Source organism: Nannospalax galili, unplaced genomic scaffold (assembly GCF_000622305.1).
Source record: "Nannospalax galili isolate Female #2095 unplaced genomic scaffold, S.galili_v1.0 scaffold649, whole genome shotgun sequence".
NCBI lineage: Eukaryota > Metazoa > Chordata > Mammalia > Rodentia > Spalacidae > Nannospalax > Nannospalax galili.
The window spans coordinates 196347-206361 of NW_008359093.1; the positions used below are offsets into that span (position 1 = coordinate 196347).

The 10015-nt window shown below is 45.1% G+C and overlaps 1 protein-coding gene across 3 annotated transcripts in view; it reads right to left on the reverse strand.

The window, feature by feature from the left end:
* The window catches only part of LOC103725487 (zinc finger protein 416), a 16772-nt gene extending 7263 nt beyond the window's left edge, over positions 1-9509 (reverse strand). For 2 of the 3 annotated variants that reach the window (XM_017795542.2, XM_008822800.3), the window contains exons 1-3: positions 9313-9509; positions 8727-8765; positions 5193-5319 (exon numbers count right to left, since the gene is read on the reverse strand). In XM_017795542.2, coding sequence (XP_017651031.1) covers positions 5193-5319; positions 8727-8765; positions 9313-9348 — 202 coding nt within the window. In that variant the 5' untranslated portion in view covers positions 9349-9509. The remainder of the gene's footprint in view (positions 1-5192; positions 5320-8726; positions 8766-9312) is intronic. The other variant, XM_017795541.2, reaches the window with a different exon arrangement.
* Positions 9510-10015: the final 506 nt, after the last annotated feature.

The window sequence follows — 10015 nt, forward strand, 5'->3', positions numbered from 1 at the left end:
CAGGACAGCTGGGGCTACAGGGAGACCCTGTCTCAAAAAGACAAATATATACACATTAAAAAAAAGACTCAAGTCAAACAGCTCCTCATTTATAGGAACAATCTCTATGTTAGATGAAAACACTTCTCCAATATGTTTACCTCCTTAGCCCCTTATTTACTTTGGTCTTTTTTTGAGACATGGTCTCCCTGTAGCACCAGCTGGCCTGGAACTCGATATGTAGACCAGGCTGGGCTTGAATTCAGAGATCGCCTGCCTCGGCCTCCTGAGTGCTGGGTTTAAAGGTGTGCACCACCATACCCGGCTGCCCCTTATTTTTTAAGATTTATATTTGTATTTATATTTACGTGTATAGAGTATGACTGTGCTTATGTATGTGCATATGCCCTTGGAGGTCAGAAGAGGGTGTCAGATCTTCTGCAGCTAGAGTTATAGGAAGTTGTAACTGGATATGGGTGCTTGGAAGTGAATTCTGATTCTCCAAAAGAGAAGTGCTCTTAACCACTGAGACAGTTCTTCAACTAACTTCTTCCTTCCTTCCTTCCTTCCTTCCTTCCTTCCTTCCTTCCTTCCTTCCTCCCTCCCTCCCTCCCTTCCTTCCTTCCTTCCTTCCTTCCTTCCCCCTCCTTCCTTCCTTCTTTTGGTCTTTTTGAGACAGGGTTTCCCTGTAGCCCCAGCTGGCCTGCAACTCCCTTCATAGACCAGGACATGTGCTGCTAGATAGCATTTTCTAGTCATGACGGATGCTGCACCCACGTAATCTCAACAATAGAGTTGCCTAAAAAAGACCTGCCTAACAATAGCACAAGTCAATATGCTAACGGGGATGGGGGAACCTCATAAGGCCTCACTCCTAGATGAAGAGCTACAGGCAATCAATGGTGCTGAAAGAGGAATAATCAGTTTCCCGCCAGGACAAGCCCCCAGATAGATTATTCAATCCAAAGTGGTTAGTCTGGGGCTGGAGAGATGGCTCAGCAGTTAAGAGTACTGGCTGCTCTTGCAGAGGACTCAGGTTCCCAGCACCCATATGGTGGCTAACAACCATCTGTAACTCCAGTTCCAGGGGATCTGACACCCTCTGACTTACTTGGGCTTGCATGACACAGGTGCACTTATATATATGCAGACAATAGCCTCAGACATATAAAATAAAAATGATAAATATTTATTAAAAAGTGGTTAGCCCTAAACACATGTACATATAAGCAACATGAAATGGACCCAGTAGGTTGAATATATACATGTATATATTTAACAATAATAATTACAGAAGAAGAGATCATAAATTTGAGGGGGAGTGGAGGGGACACAGGAGGAATTGGGGGAGGAGTGGGCATGACCTAAATGTAGTACTCATGTATGAAATTCTAAATAATATTAATTTTTTTGTTGTTCTACACAAATTGTTCTTGGAAAGTCATGTAACCCAGGGAGAAATACTTCAAAGGGAAATTTCTGCTGCTGCTTCCCTTAGTGTTGCTATAACCTGTCTTGGAGTGAAAGGATATAAGGAATTGAAAGGGGAAAGCAGTCACTGGACTAATACCATTTTATTCTCTGTAGGTCTATTTTTGTCTGACTTTTCCCTCCTGAATCACTATTTTGCATTGTCCTAGGATTCCAAGAATGATCGGAATGACTGATAAATATCTTTGTTATAAGGGACCAAAACTACCCCCAAGAACATCAAGTTTTATCCAAAATGAAGGCAATTAACTATGATGGTAAGGCCATAGGGGTAATCATCTGATTGGACCAAGAGTGATCCCTACACGTAAGGAAAGGGATAATAATGTCTCCAGAAACTCTTGCAAAACCATAGCAAAGAAAATGACCAGTTAAACCACTGGCTCGACCAGGATGACCTGCTCTGTCACTCCACCATACTCTAACTCCTAAATTGTTTCTGATTTCTATAACATCTCAAAGTTCCTTTATCGCCCCTGAGACCAACTTGGGGTCACACAAACCTTTTATCGTTCTTTTCTCTGATGGCTAGTTTTCACTGTCTACTCGACACAATCTAGAATCACCTAGGAAGAGAGTCTCAGCAAGGGACTGTCTGGATCAGATTGGTCTGTGAGAGATTGCCTTGATGGCCTTAATTGATAGGAGAAGACACAGCCTGGACGTGAGCAGCACCATTCCTTAGTCTGGGGTCCTGGACGGTATTAGAGAAAGCAGCTGCTCACGGGGCACATGTTCATTCATCTCTCTCTGCTCTTGACTGTCATGTGACCAGCTGTTTCATGTTCCTGCCCTGACTTCCCCACAATGATGGACTGTAATCTGAAATAAACCCTTTCTCCCCTAAGGTGTTTTTTGTCAGGTCATTGTCACAGTGACAGAAATGAACTAGGGCAACTATGGAGCTCTTCAACTGGTGTGGGGGGACAGGTGGGTAAGTCTAGACCATTGCAACATCTGGAGTCAGCACTCAAAAATTTGTTTTTATTTTTTTGTGTATGAGTGTACTGCCTACATGTATGTAAGTGCACCTGTGTCATGCAGTGCCTGCGGAAGACAGAAGAGAGTGTCAGGCCCCCTGGAACTGGAGTTATGGACAGCTGTTAGCCACCATGTAGGTGCTGGGATTTGAACCTGGGTCTTCAAGAGCAGCTGGTGCTCTTAACTGCTGAGCCATCTCTCTAGTCCCAAGGAGTCAGGATTTTTGCTTTAGTCCTCTAGACAGGTCCCATGCTTGGATACCTATAGCTGAATGTTTAATGATAAGAAGGAAAGAACATTTGTTCTTCCTTGAAGACAATTGAAAAACCTCTTAGCCCATTAGATTATCAATGTTCTAGTCAGTATGCTTGGGCACATTTAAATGCTGTCATGCTAAGAGTCCCCCTCCTATTAAACTGTCACAAAACAAAGAGTTTAGAAAATAAAGCTAAGGCTAACATTAGTCTCTAAGCAATCTAAGGGTAAGCAGAAACCCTAGAAAGAAAGGCCTCTGTTTATAACAAAGACTATGTCTATCATGGGAGCTTATCAAGTAAATATCATACCTGACCAAACAGGGCAAGGACTGACTATGCTGAGGGCAGAAGCTATCCCAGGGATAGACTGTTGCCCACAGGCACCAGGCTTCTTTACCATCTCTCATATTTATTTTATTGGCTAGCAATAGAAACTACAGAAACCAAAGGTTCAGGGTGTCAAAAGCCTGAATCTGAACCTAACTCAACAAATACAAGTTCAAAGAGATGGATGAAGGGGGAAAAAAAGAAAAAAGAAAAACATGATTATATGTCATACACTTTTTATTTTACTTTAAAGTGTGTGTGTGTGTGCGTGTGCGTGCACACACACGCCTGTATGTGCCTGTAGGTGTTAGTGGAAGCCGGAGGTGTCAGATCCCCTGAAGCCAGACTTAAAGGCAGTTATGAGCCATCTAATGTGAGTGCTAGCAACTGAACCCAGGTCCTCTGCAAGAGCAAGAACTTTTAACCACTGAGCCATTTCTCCAGCCCCTCAATATACCTTTACTATAAATATACAACATAAATTGCATGTACCAGTAAAATAAAATTCTGTAATTTAACAAAATTAGAAAGGTAAAATTTATAAAGTGTTATGGGATATCCTTTAAGGAGTGTTGATACTGCTATCTGTATTTTTCCTTACTTACTGTATAATTTATGTTCTACTTCCTATCGGGGTAAGTGACGTGTGTGTTACGCCTCTCTAGGAAAAGTCTCATATGACACACACCACAACACTGTTGGACACACTATGGGTTGTGTTCCAGTTTGTTTCTCTATTGCTGTGACAAAACACTCTGACCACTACCAGCTTGGGGAAGAAAGGGTTTATTTGTCTTACATCTCCTGGGTCACAGTTCACCAGGGAGCCCACAGTAGGAATTCAGGGCAGGAACCTGGAGGCAGAAGCTGAAGCACAGGCTATGGAGGAACACTGCTTACTGGCTTGCTCCCCTGGCCCATGCTCAGCCTGCTTTCTTATACAACATAGGCCTACCTGCCTAGGGGTGGCACCACCCACAATGGGCTGGGCCCTCCCACGTCACTCAGTAATCAAGAAGATGCCCCACAGACATGGCCACAGGCTAGTCCAATAGAGGCAATTCGCCAGTTGAGGCTCCCTCAACCCAGGTGTCAAGTTGACACTAAAGGTATCCAGCACAGGTTGGTTCCTGGATTGATCTGAACACAACCCAGATGTCACACCCTATAGCAGCTGCCACTTCCGAAGGCCACGCAATTGTTGAACTGTGGAAGCCACTTTGCCATGTCTGCCTTGAGCAATCAGGGCTTTCCCATAATCCCAGTGGTCTATGTACATGGGAACTGGATGATGTAAGTCTTAAAGAAAGATAGGACAGGTGAGCAGTGGTCTAGAGCAACTAATCCACAAAAGATTCTAAGGAAGAAAAAGTCCACGTTCCAGCCAAGTACCAAGCATGACAATATCTGCAAGTCCTGAAAGACACAGCCTGAGATACCAGCTAGAAGGGACAGACTGTCAAGCAAAAGGAGTCATGGATATGAACACAGTCACCAGACCAAGGAAGGGGCAAGGCAAGTTGAGGTGCTGTGGTGAGTGTTGTCAACTTGACACAATCCAGAATTATCTGGGAGAAGGGCCTGAGCACACCTGTAGGGGGCTGTCTTGATTACATTCATTGAGGTGGGAAAACCTGCCTTCATCACATTAGTTGAGGTGGGAAGACCTGCCCACTATAGGTGGCAGGATTCCCTAGGCTCAGGGTTCTGGAATGAACAGAAAGGAGAAAGTAAGCTGTGCACTGGCATGCATTAATTCGGTGATCTCTGCTCTCAACTGTGGATGTGATGTGACCACTTTTCTTAAACTCTGGCCTCTGCGATTTCTCTGCTATGAGGGACTATAATCTGGAACGGTGAGGTGAAATAAACAATTGCTCCTTTATGTTGCTTTTGTCAGAGTATGTTATCAGAGCAACAGAAAATACCCTGACTGCAGGAATTCTGCCACCCAAATGGTTCATTCACTGAATGCTTTGGGGTGGCATGTGTTAGAGCACAACAGGGCAATGCACGCAGCTTGGTGCTGGCACCTGCAGCACGTATGCCAAGAAATCAGGGTGGTCAGCATCTGTGGTCTACCTATGAAAAGGGCAGAGCTGCTACTAGGAGCAAAGAGGACAGACTGGAATGCAGGGGTGGGTGCGAGGGCCTTACCCAGTGAGGTTATAAGTGCAAAGTTCTCCAGCATCACTTCCAGGTACAGCAGCTTCTGAGCCTCATCCAGGATTTCCCACTCTTCCTGGCAGAAGTAAACAGCTACATCCTCAAAGGTCATACAGCCCTGTTGTGATGGAGGCAGGTTACTCAGTGATGAACTTCTCTCTTAGGGTTCTAAGCTCACTCACTCATACACCCATCCATTGTTCTCTCTTCTTATACTGCTGAGGAGATTGTACATAAGCCCCAGTCCAGAGGCTCACCTCTCACTGTGGTCGCAGACCACCACCTCCTCTCATGGCACCCACAGGCAAGTGGGTAAAAAGCAGCTATTTCAGATCTGACAACGCAAGGCTGTTAACTTCTTTTGAGGTGTGGATCCTCAGGATGGGACAAGGGGGAAACATAACAACAACCCTGGTGTGAGGTTTTTGTTTTTGTTTTTTTTGTTTTTTTTTTTTTTAATGGCTGTTTATTCCCAGCAATAGGCAGCAAATTTCCATTTCTTTGTGGCAGCAGTAGGTTTCTATTTCTCCAAACACAGCCCATTTCCCCTTGAATGTGGTGGACCTCTCTGTCTCACAGAGAGCAGAAGAGCTTGCAGCACCCACTCTTCCCCTCCTCTAGCCAGTCAACAATTCCTCATGTGTGAAGGTAAGGAATCCTATGACAGGTGCCTGCAGAACAGGGGTTCCTATTCAATTATTTTCCTGCGTGTGGAGAGAAGCAGAGACCTAATCCCTGCTACAAAAGGGGGTGCATGGATGCCTGTGACCAATAGAAAGAGAGATGGGGGAAGTTAACTGGGAGGAGCACCATAACCCAATATGACCCCAAACACCTTTAGGGATAACGGTGCTCATCTCTGAATGTCCCTCTTCATGTCCTTAAAGAGTCTGTAATGTTTGCAAATTAACTTTGTCCTGCTCTGAGCTCTATTCCCATCTTTTAATCCTTTAAAAAAGAGCCCATCAAGCCTAGCCAGTATCACTTCTGCCAGGAAATTATCCTAGGGAAAGTTCCCCCACACAACCAAGTACAAGATTCTCTTTCTCTCTTATGCCCCGAATCCCAGTGTCCCTGGGGTTATGACAGTTCTTCTTAGACAGTACCTTGCTCATAATAGGTTCATTCCCACAGCACCTCCAGCCCCAGATCCATACCACCTATCACTCTCCTTTATTACTTAGTAGCAGGTATGCTTCAGAAATGGAGGCAGGACCCAGCACTACCTAAACTTCTGATGCTTTCTGTGTCAGAGGCAGCTCCTACCCTGCTCACGGTGCCTCCCTGGCTGTTCCCTGCTCCAACCTCAGTCACTACATCCACCTGGGGAGTCACAGACACTGTGGTCTTCCACTTGTGCTGTTCTCAGTGCCCCCTCACTTGTCACAGCCTTCGTCTAAGCACTACTGGGTGCCTAGCAGCAGTGGCCCTCCACTCCAGACACACTGGTCCTCCCAGCTGAACACACCCCTATCCCTATTGGTTTGAATGGAACTCCTCAGATCATTCCTGAAGGCTAGTAAGCTCAAGGGGTGGTGAATAGGCACTTATACTGGCCACTTTGTTCACTAGCTCCAGTTAGATGCTCTTTCATGAGACCCAGTCCTGATTACTTTTCTGCTCTGCTAGTGGTATTGGGAGGCTGAGGCAGGAGGATCACTTGACCCTAGGAGTAAAAAAACAGCCTTCAGAGCATAAAGAAAACTAAGTATTAGGGCTCAGCAGTTAAGAACACTGTTTTTGCAGAAGACCTGGGTTCGAATCCCAGCACCCACATGGCAGCTAACAACTGTCCATAACTCTAGTTCCAGGGGATCCGATGGCCTCTTCTGTTCTCAGAGGGCATTGTATGACATGGGTGCACTTACCTACATGCAGGCAAAACATGCATATACATAAAATAAAATAAATAAAATATTAAAAAAAACCTTTGATTCCATTTCCTAACTCAAAGTCAAAGCATGTTCCAGAACAAACATCAGCCTTCATATTTTAGGATATCTTTATGTATAATCTTCCCCAGAGGTCCAGACCAGTGTGTCTGTGGAACTACCTACCAACTGATATGCCCACGACTGGTTTTTAAAATCTCAATCTGTCTTTTATAATCCTTTATACATTAAAAAATTTTGTGTGTGTGTGTGTGTGTGTGTGTGTGTGTGTGTGTGTGTGTAGCAGCAGTGGCACATACATGCCATGGGGTGGGTGTGGAGGTCAGAGGACAACATGCAAAACTTGGTCCTCTCCTACCATTTGGGTCCTGGGGATCGAACTCAGGTTGTCACACTTGGTGGCAAGTGCCTTTACCCACTGAGTTATCTTGCTGGCCCTGTCTCTCTCTTTCTTGAAATAGGATTTCATCACAGAGCCCTGGCTGGTTTTGAACTTGTGATCCTCCTGTCTTTGCCTTTAAAGTGCTAGGATTACAAGGTATGTCTCCATGCCAGACTTTACATCTCAATCTTAAGAGAGTCAAAACAAAGTTCTTGCTATCCCCAAAGAAAACTAATTCTGCGATCAACTTTAAAATGTCCATCCTTGTAGCTGCTAAAATAAAAAGAATCTTGGAATTACTTACCTTTCTCTCACCCTTAATAATGGAAAATCTAGGTTGCCCTTCTGAAAAAACAAGCCAGAACCCAACCACATTTTCTGCCTCTCTGACCACCACACTGATGTGGTAACCCAATCCATCACTTGGACTTCTGCAGCAGGCTCATCTCTGTACTTTCCATCACCTCATTTATACCATAGTCTGTTCTACCTCCTGCAGTCCCAGGGCGGCTGAGAAGACCGATCAGATTACCCTCGTCCTCTGTTCCAAACTTCATCTCTAAAACAGATACCTAACTTCCCAGGCCTGATTTGATGGCTAATCTTGGTCGTCAATTTCACACACTTAGGAAGAGGGAACCCAAATGAAGAATTTCCTCCATCAGATTGGCCCATAGCCATGTCTGTGAGGCATTTTCTTAATTGTTCGTTGATGTGGGTAGTGCCATCCCTACGCTGGTGGGCCTGGGTTGCAGAGGAAAGCTAGCCGATTGTGATCCTCGGACCCAGTGGGTAAGCAGACCTCCTTCAGTGATCTCTGTCTCAGCTCCTGCCTTGACTTTTCACAATGATGGACTGTAACCTGTAAGCCATATAAACTCTTTCCTCCCCCAAGCTGCTTTTGGTCAGAGTTTTTATCACAGCGAGAGAAGCAAACTAGGGCGTCCGATTTCTACTTTGCTGTTCTAATGTCTCACCAGAAAGAAAACCTGTAGTCTCTAAGTAAGCCAAGCCTCACATTTCAGGAGTACCTATGACTTGGGAAACATTTCATCTCTCATCCTTCTGGTTGGTAAGAGTTGGAACAGAAGCCTTTCCATATGATTCCCAGCCTGGGTTTCCCCACTCGGCCTGGGATTTCTTAGGGGTCCCCAAACCCATGCAGTGAAAAGCAGTGAACAATATTTAGCATATAATTCCAGAGACAAAAGTGGGGTCACACTGGTGAGGCCTTGGAACATTACCACTTACCTGTGTACAGTCCACATGTGGTTCTGTAGACATAGGAGTCTGTGTGAAGAAAGTTGAAAAAGGCAACTTTGTGACCCTTGATCTCCATGACTTTAGTATGTCTAAATTATCTCTAAGCCTTAGGTGCTCAATGCTGAGTCTTACGATCTGTGGGATGTCTACAAGGCTCAACTCTCTGAGTCTCTGAGATTATTTCTGAAATTATCATCCTGCCTGCTCTAACTCTTGGAAAAACGGAATAGCCTCAGACCACATTCCTGTTCCACTCACAGTCTCGCTGGCTCCTAGGTCCCTGCGGGATAGTAGACACTATGCCTCACCCTGCCATTTGCAGGCCTGGATGCTTCCGGCTCCAGCGCCCAATCAAGACATTACTAACCACAATAGTCAGTCAACCCTCGGCTGGTCCTCAGTCTCCCATACTTCATCACACTGATTATGAGAAATGGGGATCCCACTAACGAGCTCGGCACTGTTCTGGATACTGGGATTCCTACCACAGGGACATGAGTTGAGCTAGGCCCTCTCTGGGATCTAGGACTCAGGTGAAGCCTGGGCAGGGGACCACCGAGGATGCAGCACTCACCAGAGCAGGGTGAGAATGTCTTCGGGCCGCTGCCATTGGACTCTGCTGACGGAGCAGGGGTCTGCGCACGGCTGTCCTGCCACCACTGCCAACTGTCACTTCAACGAGTGGGAGCCTTCGTCTCGCGCCTGCCTTCACTTTTTGCTAGGATCCCAATTCCCGGTCCTAACCAACAAGCTATCCAAGAGGAACTAAACCAGACTCAAATAACGATGCAGGAAGTCCCACCCATTACGTGGGTTCCAAGGGCGGGCGGAAACTGCCATCATTGGTTCAGCATTTTGCCACTCTTCTCGTGGTATTGTGGGTAATGTAGTTCCATTACTCAGGCGCTCCTGTAGTCCTGGGAAATAAAGTGCAGGGGTTTTGTTTGGGGGAAATCTATACAGATTCATTTAGGAAAAGCACTTTAGAGGCTGACATGTCCCTGACCATCTTTAGTTAAGGAAGATATTTCTACTTAATGAAAGATGGTTGACATATTTTGGGATGTACTAAAGCGAGATAATTTAGCTCATGTTTAAAAAGTTAAAATGGCAGGCAGGAAAACCTATAAATGCTTGTTTTGTATAGCTTGGAGAATGGTCTACAGTAGTCATACTTCTGGTTTTGAATGAGTGAGTTTATTAAGTATATAATAAGCCAAAGTAAAGCAAAAATCAACAGTAAGAGATAAAGATAAACATCAAAGCATCATTAAATT